This window comes from Spermophilus citellus (assembly GCF_964194105.1).
Source record: "Spermophilus citellus genome assembly, chromosome: 18".
In the NCBI taxonomy this organism is placed as follows: Eukaryota; Metazoa; Chordata; class Mammalia; order Rodentia; family Sciuridae; genus Spermophilus; species Spermophilus citellus.
The window spans coordinates 43,888,694-43,909,035 of NC_138200.1; the positions used below are offsets into that span (position 1 = coordinate 43,888,694).

Consider the following 20,342-nt stretch of genomic DNA (forward strand, 5'->3'; position numbering starts at 1 on the left):
CCCTAATGCAGAGTCTAGGATGCTTGCCTATACAGACAGGAGCCTTGAGGCCCAGAGAGAGACAGAACCGAGTCCAGGGTCACACAGCCTAGGGTGGGCTCAGCAGCCATCCTGGGTCTGCCCTGGCCTGGCTGCCTCCAGGGACATTTCCCAAGATGCCTGGCTTGTGCTGAAGCTGGGGAAAGCCTAACCTTCAGGAAGGCTGAAAGGAAGTGCCCAGCACATAGGGACCCTGGCAGCGGGCCCTTCTCAGAGCCTGCGGTTGCCAAGGAGCAGTGTCCTCACAATCAGCCTGGAGTGGGCATTGTCTCTGCACAGAGTTTCTTTATTCTGCTGTCCACGGGCCTGGCCTGCCTCCCTTCCTCTCCTGCCCACTGAACAGTCAGAAGAGCAGAGAGTCCTTAAAACCCTGTGCACCAGGCCTGTGCCCTGCAGATGAGGTAGTGGCTGTCAGCGGGTCAGAAGTGGGGTACCCTCTCTGCCCTCCTCTAAGGGCTCCACTTCCCTGCCCTTCCCCACCTCCCCGAGGCAGCTTCCTATGCCGTGTCACTGTGTCCTCCCTGTCCCTCCATGGCCCACCGTCCTCTCTCCTCCGGCCCACCTAGCTCCCACCTCATCTCTCACCAAGAGAAATTGAGCTAAGTCAACAAAGTCTCACTAAAGTGTAAATGACTAAAAAGGATTTCTGCGAATATCTGCTATTTGGGGTGGGGGCACTTGGTAGCCAGCAATGATTTTCTAGTGCATGTGTCATGTCTCTCCTCGTGTTTAAAGTGGTTCTATGTCTCTCTGTAAAATCTGGGGTAAATGCCAGATGCCTTAGATAAGGAGATTCAGGATTGGTCACCCAGAGCCATACAGCATTCTGAGTCACACTCCGAACCCACCTGCTTCACCTTTTCCTGTTCACTACTTAATTCAAACACCGCATCTTCTAGACCATTGCTTGAATGCCCCAACTCCAGCCTCCTCAGACAGACAGACAGACATACGCCCTACACTGACCTCACAGCCCCTTAGAGCAGCTTGTGTGTGTATCTGCGCACGTGTGCATGTGTGTGCATGAGTGTGAGTACGTGTGTTGAGTGTCCCTGCCACCAGACGTGGAACTCTGAAAAAATCACCTGGCACAGAGTAAGTGCTCAATAAACCCTTAACTAGGGACAAATCAGCCCAGGCTAAGGTTGTCCCCCGACGGAAGGTCGTTACCTGGCATGAGCCCAGGGAGCCCTTCATGTATACGCTTTGCTCCGCAGTTATGGCCCGCATCATCGACGTGGTGCCCTGGGACGATGGTACTGCCCACGTGTATGCATCCCCGGCCATCTTGCTCCCGATACCGCGGCAGCGCCAACCGCTGGCCAGCGTGAAGCAGCAGCTCTACCACCCGGCGCTGCCCACCCTGCGCCGCATGGACATGGACTCCGTCAAGGCCTGCCTCCCGGATGAGCACTGCCAGTCCACCACCTACTGCCGCAAAGGTCAGGCCGCCTCACCTCCCACCAGCACTGGGCCCCCTGGGGACTTTGCAGAAGGGGCAGGTCGACAAGGAAAGAAATCTTGGAGGGAAAAGTCACGAGTGGCAAATGAAAGGGTTAAAAGGGCCAGTCTCGGCTGCTCCCTGTCCAGAAACCTCCATTAAGCTCTGACCGCTGTTTCCTTATTTGTAAAGTGGAAATGATGACCAGGGCCGCCTGCCTCACAGAGCTGTTGACGCTGGGAAGAGATGAGGCGGGAAAAGCACGGAGAGCCACAGCTCACACATAATATGTGCTCAACAAACGTGATGGCTAGGTCCGTTGTGAGCGTCCTCTAAGTTTTAAGGGAACAACGTTGATTTTAGCGCCCAGTTCTGGAGGGGCTAGGTGAGGGGCTGCATCTGGTGATGGCCTTCTTGTTGGCAATGTGTGGAGGTGGGGCAGGGCATGGTGAGGGACAGAGTCTATGTGCCCGCATGCCTCTTATGGCTCTTATTAATGAAGACAGAACTGGGCAGAGATTGGAATGATAATGCTCGAGACAAGGATGACTTCTGCCTGCCCACCCCTGTGTCGGGGAAAGGGAGAGACAGAGCCTTCACACCTCCCATGAACGCGAGGTCAGGCGGGCCTGCAGGGGGAAAGGGCCCACAGAACTACCCCGCAGGGACTGAGAGGGCTTTAGGAGATAAGTCAACAGCACTGGGTGCCAGGATGGGTGCAAGAGGAAGGGGAAGATCCAGGGTGATATGGAGGTCCCTGCTGGGGTGACCGGTGGGTGAGGATGTCCGAGCTTACACCGAAATCTCTGGAGACCCACCCTGACCCCTGCAACCAAGATGACAAACATCGTTGAAGGGAGCAGCGGGGGCAAGCCCCTCTGGTGAGGAAGAGCACCCACATGGGTCCCATCCAGAGGGCTCCGGCTCCCAGACTCCCACTGACTGGACTGTGTGCAGAGAGTCAGAGAGATCACGGTTCTTCTAATTTCCTGCTTCCAAGGGAAGCCAGGAATTTAGATTTTTAGGGAAAGCCCTGATTTAGTTCTGTATTGTAAGCATATGCAGTGCTGGGGATGGACCCCAGGACCTTGGGCATGGTGGACAGGGCTCTCCCACTGAGCTACACCCCAACCCTAAAACTCAAAACGCCACAACAGTGAGTATATTGACACCCCCTTACAGGTGGCACTCTTGGTTTCTAATGTACCTTTCTGTTTACTAATGCAAATACAAACATGCATTCTATTGTCTTTATTTGTTTGTTTTTTGAAGAGACAGGATCTCACTCTGTTGTCCAGGCTGGCTCTGAATTCCAGGGCTCCCACCATCCTCCTGCCTCAGTCTCCCAAGTAGCTCGTACAGGCATGCTCCTGTGCACTTAGCACAAATGTACATTATTTTGTTCCCTCAATTTTTATTATGAACATTTTCAAAATTTAAAGAATAGTACTACGAGCACTCATTACTTTCTATCTGCGTCAGTCAATGTTTTACCATATTTGAATCCCGCCCCCCCTCTATACACACACACACACACACACACACACACACACATAGTCTACCAAGCAGCTCCCAATGATAACAGCCTTCTACATGACACAATATCGTTATCATACCCAGGAAAGTTAATAATAATTCATCAGCTGGCAGCCACAGGGCCCCAGCAAACTTTCAGACTGCCAGCTGATGATTTGCTCACAGCGGCCCCAGCAACTTCTAGCTGATTGGTTCCTCTGCGGTGATGCTCATTGGGCTTCCCCCCCCCCCTTTCAGACTATGGAGCTGCTCATTGGGGGACTTTTTTGGCTCCGCCCACACGACCCAGCCAATCACCTCAAGAGCAGGAGGAGTGGGGGAGGTTGAGAGGCTTGTGGGAAGCGGATGGTGGCAGTTGGGCTCTGAAGGTTTTTCCTGAGGAGCAGTTTTGTTTGGTGTGTGTGGTTCTAAAAATAAAGTTAGTTTCTTTTGACAAGTGGCTCCTGATTGTGCCCAGCCAGACTGTGGCATTCAACAATAATTCTATAACATTTTATAACCAGTCCACATTAAAACTTCCCTAATTACCTCCCAAAGGTGTCTTTTATAACTTAAAAAAAAAAAAAAAAAAAAAAAAACAGACAGGGGCTTCTACCTAGGAGTGTGCATTGCAGTTGTTTTTTATGTCTTTAGTCTTAGCATAAGACTATCTGTTTTTCTTTTCTTTTTTTTAATATTTTTTAGTCATACATGGGCATAATATCTTTATTTTGTTTATTTATTTTTACGAGGTGCTGAGGATTGAACCCAGGGTCTCACACATAGGAGGAGAGCGCTCTACCACTGAGCCACAACCCCAACCTGGTATCTATCTCTTTTTCATTCCCCGCTGTGATATTGACTTTTAAAAAGTCCCCAGCAGTTGTGGGACACAGTGCCTGATGGTATTTGAGCAGCTGTTCCCTCATGGTGGTCTTTACCCTGCTAATCTATTTTCTGAGGATCAGTAACTAGACCTAGAGGCCTGATCAGCCCCATGAGACAGTGCTGGCCAGAATCTTCCACAGATGATGGGCGCCATGTTTCCCCTAGAGTTGCTGCAGGAGGCATACAGCTATCCTGCTGTTCATGCTGCTGAGTTTGATAATTTGTTTAAGATGATAACCAGAATGTATTTTCTTCTCTGCCTCCAAGAATCTTAAACTTTAGGCTCTAAACAGGTATTTGTATACAGTAACTATTCTTTTGTACCTTGAAGGTTTTGTCTAGAGGATGTCCTCAGATTTCTTTTTTTTTTTTTAATATTTTCTTAGTTGCTTATAGACCTTTAATTAATTAATCAATTTATTTATTTATTTGTGATGCTAAGAATCAAACCCAGTGCCTCACAGATGCAAAGCAAGTGTGCTACCTCTGAGTCACAGCCCCAGTTCCTCAGATTTCTGTTAGTAGCTGCACAGTGTGGAGGTAGTGTAGTTTATAGACAGTCCTTTAGTGACAGACACTTGAATTATTTCCAATCATTCGCTATTACAAACAATACTGAAATGGGTTACCCTCTTCTTACATCTGCACTTGTGCCTTTCTGGGGATAAATTCTCAGAAGTAGGACTACAGGGTCAAAAGGCACATGTATATTTATAATTCTGATGGAAAATGCCAATTGTTCTCTGTAGGCTCCAATAAATGTATACTCCCTCTGGCAACATATGTCAAAGGCCCTGTTGCACTAACTTTTTGGATTATTACCAGTCTGAGAAGTAAAAGTTGGTATCTTCATGTAATTTGGGTATGCATTCATCTTATTATAAATGAGGCTCATCATCTTTTCATGTTTAGGGGTCATCTGTAATTCTTATATTTGTGTATGGGCTGTGTATGCTTTTTTACCCTTTTTTCTTTTTTCATTCTTTTTTTTTTTTTTTTGGCTTGATTTCTACTCTTTGCCTTTCGTCTGTAAAATTAGTAAAAAATAAATTTCCATTTGCCTTTCGGCTTCTTTTCTATTTTGCCATGCAGAAGTTTATTTTTATGTAGTCAAGGATGTTGATCCAAAGTTGCTGATCTTTAAGTTCTGGCTTTCTAGTTAGAATTAGGTCTTTCCTGCTCCAAATTTAGAGGAACTTGCCCACATTTTCTTCTAGTATTTCTATGGTTTCTTTTCTTTTTTCTTTTTTCTTTTTCTTTTTCTTTTTTTTTTTTTTGCACTGAAATCTTTTATCTATTTGGGAGCTTATTATATTATAAGAGGTGAAGATAGAAATACTAGTTTATCTTAGATGTTTAAATCCATCCAGTATTAAAAAAAAATAATACACAGTGTGGGCCAAACCTCTCTTGCATGAACCTGGGACTGCTATTGAAGGAGAAGTCTCTTCTCCCTTTATCTTCTTTCAACAGATGAGTTTGACAACGCCCACTTCACACTCCTGGGGAGCCCCAATCAACCCCTGCATTGCCTGGTGAGTGTTGTCCCTCACCCTGGGTTTGCAAAAGCACAAGCCTGCACCCAGTCCCAAGCACCTCTAGGCTCTACTCCCTAAGCATATCCTCAGTTACTTGTTTGGGACCCCCTCCACCACCATCCAATCCGGGTCTTCAACCTCAAGCACACCCCGGGTCAGATGGATCAAGTTCCCGCTCTACTGCTGTGCTCCTGACCTCCCAAAAACCCTAGCAAGACATGACGCCCACTGGCCAGAAGCTCTGCTGCAAGTACCGTGAGGGAAAGCTGCTGCCCATCGTACCAGGCATCAACCGGATCGACTGGCCCTCCTTCACTAGTGCCATCAAGGACTGGTCCCACTTTGTGTCCACGGCTGGGGAATTCAAGCTGCCCTGCCTAAACAACAAAGGTTAGTCTCCCAGCTGCAGATGACGCCTACGGCTGGGGGAGATTGAAGGGCACTTGGGTCATTGCTGTAGCAGGGAGAGAGGACCACCGGCTGCAAGTGGGCAACCGCAGGGACAGAATAAGGGAGCGGGGAGCAGCTGGGACGCCTACAGCAAGCATGACAGAGGGCGGCTGAGGGATTTAGAGGCCGTGCTCATGGTGGGGAAGGGCAGGGGGCCAGGGCCAGGCCAGGGGGAGCAACCGGGCTGGGCCTGAATGCTGAGCTGGTTCTGGAACTGGGGGTGCCGGGTCCGGAGACCCACTTTTGTCCAGCGCTGGGCAGTGGAGGTGAGGCTTGCTCTGTGGGCGGGGCTTAGATGAGGAAGGGTGGGGCTCGTCGGAGCTGGCGGGGGGGGGGGGGTGTCCAAAGTAGGCTCTTTCCTCAGTGGAGAGGTTCAGCGGCTACGCGGTGCGGTATTTGAAGCCGGATGTGACCCAGAACTGGAGGGTAAGGGAGATGCTCGCTGACCAGTCCCCGGGGATCCTGATGGGTGCAGCTAAAGCAGAGGAGATGCGAGGGATAGGGAAAGTGGGGACGGGGTGGGGGGACGGAGCGCAAGTTCTCACAGTCCCCAGGGCTCAGATCTCCAGTAGGGAACGCTGTGGGGGCTGGGTGGGTGCCCGAGGTCCCGGGTTTACCAGGGCCCCATCCCTGTGGCCCGCCCCAGTACTGCCTCAACCAGAACCCCAGTCTAGACCGCTACGGACAGAAGCCCCTGCCTTTCGACTCCCTGTAAGTGATGCTACGAACCCCGGGACCTCCACCCGGAGGAGGGAGGGTGGGATCTCAGCCCCTTTCCTAGTACACACAAGGGCCCAATGGCGCTTGAAAATGTGAGACCTGGGAAGTATTAAATGGCTCGAATACAGCACACGAAAATCGTAATTTCAAAATGAACAAATACTGAATTCGTACCAAACGGAGCACCTTGTCATCCCCGGCAGCTTCACTCTTTTGGAGTGGAGGCGTTAAGTGGGACGAAGGACAACGTGATTATTTCGGTTTGCTGGCGGGGAGCGGGGCCCCCTGCACTCGGGGCTCACCCTCCGCGTCCTTTCGCAGGAACACGTTCAGGCGCTTCGGCTCCAAATACAGGTAGGGGACTGGCCACGCCCCTGCCCGCAGCCGGCCACGCCCAGGTCGGCAGCTAGGGCCGCGGGGGGCAAGGGCGGGGAGGTTTCCGCCCACGTGCAGATTCCCCAGCCCTCCACCCTCTGGGCCCAGCGAAGGAGGGATCGCTAGCTGCTGGGCTCCCTAGAGATCCGAACCCGGCCAAAGCTCAGCTCCCTGGGGACTGGGGTGGGCATGGAAAGGAGCTCATACGCTGTCAGGATTGGCTCAGAAGAGGCCGGAAAGAGGAGGGCATTACCTGGGAGGACTGAACGCAAAGAAAGGGCCAAGATTCTACCTTCTAGGATGCGGGCAAGTCGGAGGGGAGGGTGCTTCACCCCTTGAGACTCAGAGATGGGAATGAGAACGGGAGTGCTGCTGCGAGGTGTTCTAGCATCTCCAGGATATGGCCGTCTCCAGCCCTGCTTTGTGCCCCAAAACCACCGGCGCGACCAAAACCTCTTCCAAAGCTTTTCTTGTGCTGTATCAGAGCCTAGATGGGCCTTCCTCCTCTGTCTGGAAAAGCCGGTTCCTCACTCTTTGAAAGCCAGTCTGGTTGTTCCCCCCCCCCCCCCCCCGGAAATCTTTCCTGAGCCTCTGCCTCTCCCACCAGCTCACACTCCCTCCATTTGGTCATCGCCTGGGCATCCCTACCTCTTAGCACCCTGCATTCTCGTTATTGATGGAAAGTTGCCCTCCCCCTCCCCCTGCACACACAGGGGGAAACGTTCTGCTCTTACTACTGTAGGATGCCTAACGGAGTAGGTTTGTTAAATGACTGAAAAATTAGGGAAGCAGTACATATTTGAGGGTCTTGGGAGATAAAAATGAGGTGAGGGAGGCAAATTTGAAAACCAAGAAAAATCAAAAATAAATTAAAGGAAATAGGGAGCTATTAAAAGCTCTTGGGCCACACAGAGGCTGGGGGAAAACTGTCTTCAGAGACTTGAGGGTAGGGAGGTGGGTTTGGGGGAAAGGCCTGGAGGAAAACCGACCGATTTTTCTTGAGAACACTCTGGAGACCTCCACTTCATCCCTGTTTCTCTCCACAGCCGCATCAACTACCTGACTCCCTGGCATTAATCTATGAAAAGGAGGCCAACCCCCAGACTGCTGAAATGTGCCACCTCAGGTCCCCCAGTGGGACAGAGGGCATATGGTGGCACCACTCATCTCCCCAGAAGTTCAGCCTGGCTAGAAATAAATTTAATGCTCACTAAATGCATGCGTGTGTGTGAGTGTGTGTGTGTGTGTGTGTGTGTATGAGTGCCTGGGAGGGGGTTGTTACAGAGGCTGGGAAAGGGTCAGGACCACAGGATGACCACATCTTACCTTTACCTTCCTGTCCCCTGCCAACTCCTGTAGGACCACTGGGAAACTGGAGTGGGATGTTTGGTGACCTTGGGTAAGAATGTCAAGGTCTAAGCCTCCAGCCCAGTCAGGCAGACCTGGGAATTTCCTCATGCACCTGTTCCTTGCTCGTAGCCCTACACCCAAGCCCCTTCACCTCAGATCCTGAATTTGAGTCATAAGGAGAAAGGCAGGGTGTTAGAGATTTGTTGGTGCCTCTTTCTGAAGCGCTCAGAATGGTCCAAAAACGAGGAGCTAAAAAATTCTTCTTGAGCCCCTGGTCTTGCATGCAATAGGTACTCAGCAAATGTCAGTGGGTAAAGGAGGAGAGGATGTGAACCAGGGATTCCTAACCTTGTAGGCACTGGCTTTCCTGAGAATCAGATGAAAAGAATGAACCTTCCCATGGAAAATAAGCACTCAAGTGCACACAGAATTTTGTGCTTGATTTTAGAGGGTGTGTGGATCCCTGAAGTCCCTGAGCCCAGGACCAGAAGAGAGTTCCTAAGATTGGTGGCTGGGGGCTGGGGATGTGGCTCAAGCGGTAGCGCGCTCACCTGGCGTGCGTGCGACCCAGGTTCGATCCTCAGCACCACATACCAACAAAGATGTTGTGTCCGCTGAGAACTAAAAAATAAATATTAAAAATTCTCTCTCTCTCTCTCTCTCTCTCTCTCTCCCCTCTCTCACTCTCTCTCTAAAAAAAAAAAAAAAAAAAAAAAAAAAAAAAAAAAAAGATTGGTGGCTATTTGCCCCAGTCTGGGCCTGATACTGCTGTCTGTCCACAGGTAGGATGGAGTGGGGTTGGTGACGTGTCTGGAAGGTCCAGGCACTATCCTGTGAGCTGCCCTGACTCCTGAGCCAGGCTGAGGAGCTGCTTCCCTAGCCCCTTGGAGCAGGGTGACCTTGTACTTGGGCCACAACATCATGCCTTCCTTTTACAGGAGGGGCTTAGGGTTTGGAGGTTGCTGGGCAGGGAGGGCTAGTCCTACCTCCTTGTGGGTAGAATAAACAACTTTTTGCTTAGATGATGTTTATTGGTGGTGTCTTGGCGAGCAAGCACTGTCCTCATCTCAGGCACCTCATCCAGGTTTATATTCCATGTTCTGTTGCTTCACAGGAAATGGATGCCATAGGCCTCACCAGCCTCCCAGAGCCTGCCTCTACTTTAGGGAATCCCTGGGTGCCAGGAAGCCCCCCATACACTGGTATGGTGAGCGCTTCAGAAAGAGGCACCAACAAATCTCTATCACATTATCATTGGGACTAGTTTTTTCTCTGGGCCTCACAAGCACCCTAGTGAGTGAGCTGAACCAATGCTGCCTATTTCCCAGATAGAAAAAGAGAGGCCCAAATCAAGCAGGTAGTCGGCCAAACCCAGAACCTAGGTCTCATGTCCCAGCACTTGGCACAGTGTCCACATATGGTTTGTGCTCAACTTTTGTAGGAAGAAATTCTTTCCCAGATCGTGATCTTTCTGCTTAACTTTGGGTAATAAATAAGAAGATGGGTTGCATGTGGTTTGATCTGCAGAATCTGCCTTTTAGAACTGAGGCTGATTTTAATTTCTTTCAGGCATGGAAGTGACAGTCATTGCCCTTACACTGAGATGAAGGACCATGATGCAATCTTTCTATGCTAAAGTGTAGGCTCTGCTGACAACAGAGCAGGAGACTGGAGCCTGGGCAGGAACAGACAGGAAATTGTAAAGACATCACAGAGCCTCTTCTTCCTCAGGGGCCTGCTGAAGATGTACCCAGCCTCCTGCCACTCATCCAGAAGTCCTTTCCTACAAGCTCAGAGGACAGTATATGCTGACTTCTACCTTGGGAATCCATTCACAGAGCCCTCTGGGGTTCCTGGGCCACCCAGCACCAGAATCCCCTCCAAATGCCAGAGAAAAGATGGATTTGCCCAAGGCTCACAACAGAGACACTAGAGTCTTGGGTGACAAGGGACACTAGTCAGCTCTAGGGAGCATGCTGAAACATATAAAAGGGAATCAAGTGACTGGGTTTTATTCCTGGCCCCACCTCCTGGTGAGCAAGTCCATCTCAAAATGAGGCCCAGCATATGTCTATGGCCTTTGCCTGGGCCAGCTCTGTGCTGGGTGCTGGGGTGGCACAGACAAGATGCCATCTCTGCCTCTGGATGCTTCCCATCCAACGGGAGAAACCAGTGGGCCCAGCTGGTGCAAACCAGAACCATGTTCCTCCAGCCCAGGATGCCATGGACAGTAACCCAGCCCAGAAACTTGATTACAGGTTCTTGCCCACCGGTTGTACACTTAATCCTGACTTCATAAACATAAGAAAAAGCGTGCCTAAGAATAAAGGAACTAGAGAGTAGAAAAGCATAAACACCTGATTAAGGGTCCACTTCCTATTCTCAAGTGGAAGGCAATACAGTGAGGGCTTTGCAGGCCCCATTCAACAGTTGATGAAATGGACTTGGAGAGGTTAAGTGACTGGCACGAGATCACACAGGTGGTGACTGGCAGAGAAGGGAATTGAAGCCAGCCTGTCTGATCCCCCGCCTGTGGTCACCACATTCCACTGCTTTCTTGCTAAGAGGGAAGCCAAGAGTGGGCAGGAAGTCAGAGGGGGCTTCCTGGGGCTGGGACATCTGACTAGAGTTTAGAAGGAGGATGGGATGTCACATCAGAAAGCTCTCTGAAGCTGGGCATGGTGGTGCCCCTAATGTCCTATTGGGAGCTATTTGGGAGGCTGAAGCAGGAAAATCACTGGACCCAGTGATTGATCCCAGGACCAATCTGTCTCCAAAAGAAAACAAAAAAATCAGAAAGCAAGCAAGCTAGCTCTGGGTGGCTGCTGATGGCCACTATCTCCCATCCTCCTCCTCTTCTTAGCCTCTGGGGTTCCTTGTTCTTCATAAAGCCGATCATATCAGAAAATCAGAAGTTTTCATTACAGACAAAATCTTGAGGAGAGTCCAGCCACCCTGACCTGGCCTCAAGGCCTTCCAGGCCTGACCCCAGTTCAATACCCTGATCCTTTTATACCAAAATAAACCCCACCTGCCTCTTCACTGTCCCAAACACCCAGGCTCTGTCTGCCTCCAAAACTTGGTTCACAACTATCCTCCCACAAGAAACGCTTTCCCCACCTCTTCCTACCCAAAGCTCACACTTTCTTTCTGACAAGTCAACCTTCCCCAAGACCATGAAAACAAACACTGCAGCTGTTCAGGGGACTCACTCATGCCCTCTGGCCCACAGTGGACTTGCCTGCCTCTTATCTTTATAACCGGGGCTGAGGGATTAGGGCTTGGAGTCACCCAGAGCCAAAACACTGATCTGGATTAAATGAAATAACTACAACAAAGTAACAGTGGTGTTTAATACAAAACAACAGGTACAACACACTTCACAGTCCAGGGCTGGGGCTGGCTCTGGGACAGGTTTAGGAACTAGATGAGGATTCCAGCTGAGGGTAGGATGGAATGAGGGTTGGGGGTACTTTTGCATAGCATATTTTATACTAGATATTTTTTTGGTACCAGGGATTGAACCCAGGGGTGCTTAACCACTAAGCCACATCCTCAGCCCCTTTTTATGTTATATTTTCAGACAGGGTCTTAAGTTGCTTAGGGCCTTTCGAAGTTGCTGAGGCTGGCTTTGAACTCAAGATCCTGCTGCCTCAGCCTCCCGAGCCATTGGGATTACAGGTGTGTGCCACCACACCCAGTAATTTTGACATTTTTTGATCCTACTTTTTGATTCATGAAAACGCCAAACCCTCTCATCTGAAGTTCTTGCTTAGTGCCCTGTTGCACCCTCTGGCAAACAGCGGGTGCTCAGTAATGCTTGTGGATGAACAAATGAAGGAGTGTAGACCCAGGGAGGGGATGGAGTCGTGTAGTGAAGATCGAGAATCCATAGCCCCCCCCCCCACTTCTTTGCAGGATATTCTGGCTGGAATCTTTGTAGGTTTGAGAAAATCAATAGCAGCCAAGGCTCTTCCTGGAGGCGTGACCTTCAAGGAACAAAGAAACCACTTGCTTAAGGGTTGAATGCGGAGCTTGTCAGCAGAGTCTGACCAGGAGGCCTTGGGCGAATTTCTGTGGCCTGAGCAGCCCATGGTCTCACCTGAGGCCTGCTCTGGAGGAAGACAGAGGGGTAGTGGGATGGGAATGGAGACCAAGAGATAACCTGTACGTGCAGGCTGTCTATGTAGGCGCTGCCTCTGCACAAATGGGAAGGTGGAGCCTAGTAACTGCAATCCCTCAGGCAGCTGAGCAAGCTGGGAGGGTGGCCCCCCTGGCCTGCTGGTGAAGAGCTGTCCTGCTCCTTTGGCCAGACAGGGCAGCAGGACCAGTCCTGGCCACTGTTCCCAGCTTCCTGGCCAGCTGAAGCCAGAGTCCCAGGCATCAGTGACCAGAGCTAGAAGCTTCAGTTGTTCAGGGCCTCGGTTTCTGTCATTCACCAGTGTGCAGGAACCAGGTTCATGTGACAGCACCCCCAATTCCAGGCCACTTGCATCATTGTGTGGCTTTGAATAACCCATCGGCCTGCATAAAGGGAATATTCAGGCCCATCCTGCTCCCCAGGTAGATGGGTTTTGCTTAAGGTCACACAGCTAGAAAGTAAGCTGGGACTCGAGCCTGATACAGACGCAAAGGGCAGTGGTCATCCCCTTGCTGAGAGACAGAGGCAGCAAGAAGGAATCCCACAGCTTCTTAAGGGTGGGGTGTGCCCCAGGCCACATGGAATAAGAACAGAGGATCCGGGTCACATCCAAGGCCCCAGCCTTTCACTAAGCTTCCTATTAAGCTTCCAGACTTTTAATCCTTTGAAGTATAGGTAGCTCCTCCTTTTAACTTCTACACTTACCTTCTACCCCGGGCAGGGTACTCTTGCTAGCTTTCTCCCCGCCTCTGCCCAGCCCCATCTTTGCCTCTGAGAAATGGAAAGAGCCTGAGCTGCAGCTGGGCCATTGGTGGGGGTGGGGGGGGGTGGACTACAGGGAAAGGTGTGCAGACCCTGAGGTAGAGGGCTGCTGGGCTGGGCATGCAAAGGGGGCATAATGGTACAGGGTGAATGGCCGTGGGGTGGGGTCAGGCCCTCTGAGGTGGGCCTGGCTGGCAGGGTCTCCTGCTCCAGGGAGGGGCTGGACAAGCTCTCTTGCTTACCAGGCCCAGACCCCAGCTTCTGGCCTTCCATGAGCTGCACTGATCCCTCATGGCCCAGCTCCCTCCTCCAGGGCTATAGTTTTAATCCAAGGTCAAAGGGGAAAGGTCCATTCCCCAGGGACTCAGGTGTCCTGCAGCTGATACTGTCAGGACCTTGGCAGCTTACCCACCTGGGCCTCACCGAGACTCCATTTCTTTTTCACAACAGTCAAGCAAGGCAAAGGTTAACCTCCTTTTTTTTTTTTTTTTTAATAGACTAGGTAACTTCAAAGAGGTTAAGTGACTTGCCCAAGGCCACAGCCACACAGTCAGAACATTCAGGATTCAAACCCAGCCGTGTCCCAGATCCCAACCTGACACTCTGGCCCGCATGCCTTTCTCTGTCTCTCCATGTCCCATCATTTCCCTGTGGAAAAATGACCAGAACAAACAGAGCTTTGGTCTGTGACAGTCGATGTCTTTACTTCTAAAGCATACATTGAGTTCACTATATATTAACATCAAAAGTGGCTACCTAAAATGGAGTCATCCTTTTTAAAAATCCAGATTTTCACATTTATATATAAGATTGAAAATGACATGAAATTAAACTATACAATGTTATGAATAGTATAACAAACTGCTTTTAGAAAGCAAAATGAAAAGAAAAAAAAATAGCGGTTGGGACTGTTGTAAGCCTGGGTTCTGGTCTTTTGAGGCATTGTGACTGAGAGCCAGCACCGAGGGGAAGGACCAGCCCCTCTCTGCAGGCACAGGAGGGAACCCAGTCAGACAGAGGAGGCAGATGTGGCTGTTCAGACTTCAGAAGGTAAGAGAGAGGCAAGGTGGTGTCTTCCTGCGCCTCCGGGCCCTTGGTGTGTGCACTGATCAGTCTTCTTTCAAGACCCACACCAGAGAGAGGTGGGGCTGGAAGAGGGCAGGGGGCAAAGCTGGGTTCAAAATGGTTATTTTGGTAACAAAGGGCCTCTGGGCCCCTTAGCAGGCCCTGGCCACCAGCAACCAGGCTGACCCCATCCTCCTGCCAGGCACACTGCCTGCTGGGTTCCCAAACCCACTGTTTCCTCCTGCTCCCTATGCCCTGGGCACTTTCTGCTCCAAGAGCCCTGAGGGCAGCCAGAGACCTGGGGTACTCTAGGAGGACCCACAGGAGAATACTGCAGTTTTCTAAGTAGCTGGATATTATCCAGGGCATTTTGACAATATAAAATCCCTAGGTTCAGGCCAGCAGCCAAAACAATGGAGGGATGGCACTCCCATGGACTAGGAGCACACTGTGGAGTCAGAGGTCATCCCCCCTGGGTACCCGGACCTGGTCTTGGCCTTGAGGCAGGGCTGGGGCAAGCACACTGGGGCTATGCCCCTGAGCCCTGAACATTTTGGTTCTCACAATTTGAGAAGAGGATACTTGTTTCCATCTGCTAGGGGATCATGAACCTCACCCTACTCCCTCCTACAATCCCCTTCACCCTACATTCCTCTCCCCCATCAGCAGTTCCATCTGGCTAAGGATACACTCCCCACCACCAATAGGAACCACACTGCAAGTTGGGAGGGGGCTTTCAAAACCACAGGACTAGCCCTCGATGGGCCAATCCTCCTCTCCCGCTTCCTAGCCATGCCCATTACTTTGCAGACAGAGCTTCCCAAAGACAACTTGACTGTCAGAAACTGGAGGGACACATCACCCCAGTCTGGGACAGGCAGAAGGCTGAGGCTCAGTCTATCCTGATCCCCAGAACTAGGTCACAAACAGCAACTTGAAGGGATGCCTTATACCCAGCCCACCTCTGAGGTCCGGAACCTACCATGACCATACTCCTTCCAAACCCAACTTGTGGCCTGAAAGATTTGGAAAGATTGGGTTGGTAGACCCCCCAACCCTGGGACAGAGAGAGAGCATGTGACTGCCAGTGGAATTCCAGTCCTCCAGAGATGAGGGAAACTACTGCCCTCAGCAAGCAAACCCTGCAACGGGAAAGAGGTTTATGGAGTCAGGACTGGCCACAGATCTGGCTCCCCAGGGCCAGGCTGGTGACAGGAGTGCTGAGTACACTCACCCTCCACTGGCCCAGTACTGTTTGTCCTCACTCCTGGAGCCTAAGAAGATGGAGCTGGGTGGGGGGTTGGTGGGCTGCAGCTATAAGGAGGCGAGGCTGGGCTGGGCCCTAGGAGCCATCGCCTGGCCTCAGGGTAGGCAGGCAGCCACCTGGTAGGCGCCCTCGGCAGCTGCAGCGGCAGCACTGTGCTGTGCACTGTGCTCCTGCAGCAGGGCCACGTCCAGGAAGCGCTCGCCACACCACACGCACTTGAACTGCTGCTCTCGGGCGTGGACACCCTGGTGCTTGTTAAGATGCTCGCGCTGCTTGAAGGCCTTGTCGCAGTTGGGGCACTTGTAGGGCTTCTCGCCCGTGTGCACCCGCCGGTGCCGCTGCAGGTCTGACGCGTATTTGAAGCGCTTCTCACAGTCTGGGCACTTCAGCGGCTTCTCTCGGGCTGGGTCGCAGCGGTGCTGCACAAATTCGGAGGAGGAGAAGAATCGGCGCTCACACAGGGTGCAGCGCAGGGGCTTCTCGGCCGCGGTGCAGTGCGCCAGCTGGTGCTTCTGCAGGGCCGACGCCCTCTTGTAGGCTTTGTTGCACACAGGGCACTTGAAGGGCCGCTCGGCTGCGCCGGGCAGGCACTTGTGCCGTAGCAGCTCTGCCGACTGGTCGAAGCCCTTCTGGCACATGGGACACTTGAAGAGAGTCTCGAGGGTGTGCACGTGCTGGTGGTAGAGCAGATGGCTGGGCTGCCCGAAGCCCTTCTCGCACAGCCCGCACTTGAAGGGCTCCTCCGTCTTGTGTGTACGCCGGTGCCGCATCAGCGCATACTGCTGCTTAAAGCCCATGGGGCACAGGTCGCACTTGAAGGGGCGCTCGGCACTGTGTGTGCGCTCGTGCTGCCTCAAGTCCGAGGGCCGCTTGAAGGCCTTCTGGCACTCGCCGCAGCGGAAGGGCCGCTCGCCACTTGGAGTGCAGGGGTGCTGCAGCAGCTCTGAGGACTCCTTGAAGTGCAGCTCGCACACATTACAGCGGAACAGGTGGTGCTCGCCGGAGTGCGCGTACATGTGGCGCACCAGGTGAGAGCGGTGCTTGAAGGTCTTCTCGCAGACCGCGCACTTGTAGGGCCGCTCGGAGCTGTGCGTGCGCTTGTGGTGTACCAGGTGGGACGACTGGCTGAAACTCTTGTCACACAGCGTGCACTTGTACGGCTTCTCACCTGTGTGGATCCGCTCATGCCTGGAGAGCTCCGACAGGTGCTTGAAGGGCTTTTGGCAGATGGGACAGCTGTAGGGTTTATCAACCTGTTCCGCAGGGGCGACAGTAGGAGGCGGGGCAGCTGGCGGAAGTGACGGGGCAGCAGCAGTGGCAGGCTCTGTGGCCTCGGCTGGCTTATAGGTCTTCTCACAGATAGAACACTTCACGAGGCCACTGTGCGCGCTGTGGTGCTGCGCCAGCGAGGTGAGCAGGGAAAAGCCCATCTTGCACACTCCGCAGACGAAAGGCTTCTGCTCGGCCTGCACGCACTGGTGCTCCAGCAGGTCAGTGGCCTGGTGGAAGATCTTGAGACACTGCGTGCACTGGAATGAGCGGTCGTGGCCCGCCAGGCACTGGTGTTCATGAGGGCTAGTCAGGTGTGCCAGGTCGTGACCACACACACCGCATTTGGGTCCTGGCTCCCCGGCTGCCTGCAGGGGTGCATGTTGTGGAGGCTGCAGGCCCGTGTCTGGCTGCAGGAGGATGCCATAGACCGCACAGCCCAGGGGGTTCTCAGCAGTACCAGGGGGCAGGGCATGCTCTGCCAGGGCCGGTGGGGGCTCGGCATGGTGCTGAGGTTGGGGTGGCTGGGGCTGCTGCGGCTGTGTCTGAGGCGGCTGCTGCCAGCTTTCCGACATGCTTGGGAAGATGAAACAGGGTTTGGAGATTAATGGCTTCAGTTTCCCGCTTAAGGTGACCCAACTCAGAGAGAGAAGTTACCCAAACTCAAGGATGGACAAGGACCTCAGACAAGGCACGGAGGAGGACTGGTCAGACGGCCCTAGTCATCAAGTGAGGAGACAGAATACAAGGCTGCGTCTACAGGGCAGGGGGTGCTTCAAGACAGGGTCCCAACACTGCCAGGGAAACTCTGCCTTCCACAGTGAGCAGTTCTGTGGGGAAGAGAAAAACCGTGAGCTTGAGCAGAAACAAGCAGCCCTTCCCCATCCTCTCCCTGTTCCGCCTGCACTTGCCCCTGGACATAAACCACATCTGGGAAGAGAGACAGGACTGGGAGATGTTCCCTTCACTTGCCACCAAAGTAGTCTGCGGGAGGTTCAGCTCCTCTAGGCAAAGGGGATGGCAGCTGCCTCCACTCTACCCATGCCTGAACCAGGGCATCCTAGCCTACACGAGTTTCCTCAGCTTCCTGCCAATTCTCTTCAGTCAGGTGTCTCCAGGTGAGAACCTGGGGTGATCTGTTCACAATACAGAGGCCTCCCTAAGGCCTGCAAGCCTGTTCCCATTGCTACCCTGAGTCTTGACCAGGACCCCACTGCTCAAAGGAGCAGTCTATTGACCTAAAAAGGCCACACCTCCCAGGTTTGAGAGCCCAATGGCAAAAGGCCTCTGGCAGACAATATTAGGAAAACTACATAGAACCAAGGACCACCTCAAAAACCCTCTCCTGTGTGGCACTGGCTCACACCCCTCCTCACCTATCCCCAAGCCCTCCACTCTGGCTACATACCTATCCTCTTGCCACATAATAGGATGGATGGCCTGGCAAAGACCTAAACCCACAGATGATAGGAGCTAGGTTCCCAGAGCCACCCAGTCTCATTGTCCACAGAGCAGAATGTCTTTACTTTAGCCATCTTTCAGAAAACCAAAACCAAAACCAAAAAAAAAGTTCTAAATCCTCTGAATCTCTCTGGCTGGCTATCAATGCCTGCAGAAAAATGTGAGAAACTGCACTGGTCTGTCTCAGCCATGTAACAACAGAGCATCTCTCTCCATCTCCCTTCTGGAGACAACCTGTTACCTTGCTCCAGGGCTATAATATTCTGGGTAATCAATGCAAGGTAAAGCCCACCCAGCCTAGGCAAATCTCTAACTCACCACTTTGTGGCAGCATATGATAATGCCAGAGAGCGGGAGGAATTTTTAGAGTCACAGGCAACCCACTTTCAGGTTTCCAGCTCATCCGCCTCTGAAGTTGAAAAGTTTGTAAGTTTTCTCCTGAGAGGAGGAAGGGTAAAGTATGTCCTCATAGGCCAGCCTGACTTCTAACTGTTCTGTCGACAAAATATAAGAGTGAAGCTAAAAGCTGTCATCCTCAGCATCTTCTGGGAAGGGAGGAAGGAAAGGGGCTGCTGCTCTTGGTGGAGGCAGCAGGTTGCATGAACAAGCAAGTACCACTTGGTAATCTAAGCAGGCAGAGGAGAAAGGTGGCTGCTCTGAGCACATTCGAGGTCTGGCTGCATCAATCCAACTGTGTTGTGGTTGTTTCTTTTTCTGGCATAAATGGCTGCCAGAGCCAGGGGCCCCTGGGGCGCAATCCCACTGCCCACCCTGATCCTCCTCCCGGAAGGTGCAGCCAGGAAACCTATCTAATCACTCCACAAAAGGAAGGAGAGATGAGGGGAGTGGAGGGGAGGCAAAGGGAGGCCCCCACCTGCGCCCCACCCCAATTCTTCCTCCTCCCTTGGAAAAGGAATGAAAGCCGATCACCTCCCACCGGGCCCTACCCGCCGGCCCAGCTGGGCTGCCTCCTGTCAGCCCTCGCCTGGAGGGCCGAGCCCCTGCCGCCCGAGAGAGGGTGCCTGGGCCCCAGGAAGGCCCCAGGGACGCAGGCCCGGCCCGGGAAGCGGCTGTGCTTGGAGGCCCGGCCTGGGCCACCCAGGAACTCAGGAGGCCGCCGGGTCGGGTCGGAGGGGCGGGCGGGCCGACTGGGGAACGGGTGCGGCGGCAGCGGGAGTGGCCCCCAGACGCAGCCCCGGGCGCCCCGCCGCTCACCTGCTCCAGGCCGCTCGCGGGGCCAGGCGCCCGGCAAGCGGCGACCAGCTGCTCTCTCGGCCGCCCCTTTATTCCAGCTCCATCAGCGGCGGCGCGGCCTACGCGCGCTGCCAATCCCCGGCCTAGCGTAGAGGTGGCGGCCGGCCCGGGGGCGGGGAGCCGGCTTGCGGCGACCGGAACCGAGGAAGCGACGCGCGCGTCCAGGCTAGCGGGGCCGGGGCGGAGGAGCGCCGGGAGGGCGGGCGGACGGACCGATGGCCTTGCTGAGACAAGCGGACGAGCGGGCGGCGCGGGGGCCAGGGAGGCGGGGCTGGGGGAGGAGCGGTAGCCGGGGCTGCGGCGGCGGCGGCTGCGGGAGGAGCGGGCGGCACGGAGCGAGGCCGCCCCCTGCCGGTGACCCCGCGGCCTGGCCGGGTCGGACACGCCGGGTGCGCCAGACTGTGCCTACCGAGGCCGGGCCGGCGCGCTTCGGTTGACCAAGGGAGGGCGCTCAGTTCGCGCCCACCCAACCCGGCCTCAGGGGAGACGACTGCCGGTTCCGCCCCCCGCCCGACTCTTGCACCTGACAGCGAGAGCCCGCCTGGACCCTCTCATCTTCGGCAACCGACGCGCGACTAAACCGCTCGGCTTAGCTCTGAGAGCAGCGGCCCCGGGGCTCGGACTTTGAACCGGTTTGAGGAGGAGGCCCCGGGACCTGTGAAACGGGCACACCAAGGATGGAGCGGGGAGGCTCCGGGAGGCGCGGTAGCCCTCCACGCGCAGCCAGCGGACAAACAGCATGCGGACAGCGTGCAGATCGCGGACACCGTCTTCGCTAGTGTCCCGCGGGTCCCGCCCCTTCTGGCC

General features: G+C 53.5%; 2 protein-coding genes across 4 annotated transcripts; one reads left to right on the forward strand and one right to left on the reverse strand.

Annotated features, from left to right (window-relative positions):
- Positions 1–1,258: 1,258 nt before the first annotated feature.
- SPMIP8 (sperm microtubule inner protein 8) lies at positions 1,259–8,744 on the forward strand (the record flags this gene model as incomplete). Its single annotated transcript, XM_081273784.1, has 7 exons — positions 1,259–1,481; positions 5,357–5,418; positions 5,637–5,811; positions 6,236–6,297; positions 6,518–6,582; positions 6,913–6,945; positions 8,013–8,744. 7 exons carry the CDS (start codon positions 1,259–1,261, stop codon positions 8,041–8,043), a joined length of 651 nt encoding a protein of 216 aa, XP_081129910.1. The 3' UTR covers positions 8,044–8,744.
- A 5,159-nt stretch (positions 8,745–13,903) lies between these two features.
- Positions 13,904–20,326, reverse strand: ZNF319 (zinc finger protein 319). 3 transcript variants are annotated; one of them, XM_081273777.1, is made up of 3 exons: positions 19,497–20,326; positions 18,600–18,775; positions 13,904–17,650 (listed from the first exon to the last, which is right to left on the reverse strand). In XM_081273777.1, exon 3 carries the CDS (start codon positions 17,393–17,395, stop codon positions 15,647–15,649), a length of 1,749 nt encoding a protein of 582 aa, XP_081129903.1. In that variant the 5' UTR covers positions 17,396–17,650; positions 18,600–18,775; positions 19,497–20,326; the 3' UTR covers positions 13,904–15,646. The 3 variants fall into 3 exon arrangements, with proteins under 3 accessions (XP_081129903.1, XP_081129904.1, XP_081129902.1); XM_081273778.1 differs by lacking the exon at positions 18,600–18,775 and having other exon boundaries at positions 13,904–17,396; XM_081273776.1 differs by lacking the exon at positions 18,600–18,775.
- Positions 20,327–20,342: the final 16 nt, after the last annotated feature.

What these genes read in the sequence shown, in the direction of transcription:
- ZNF319 (XM_081273778.1), bottom strand. Translation starts at nt 17,395, where the DNA reads ATGTCGGAAAGCTGGCAGCAGCCGCCTCAGACACAGCCGCAGCAGCCC.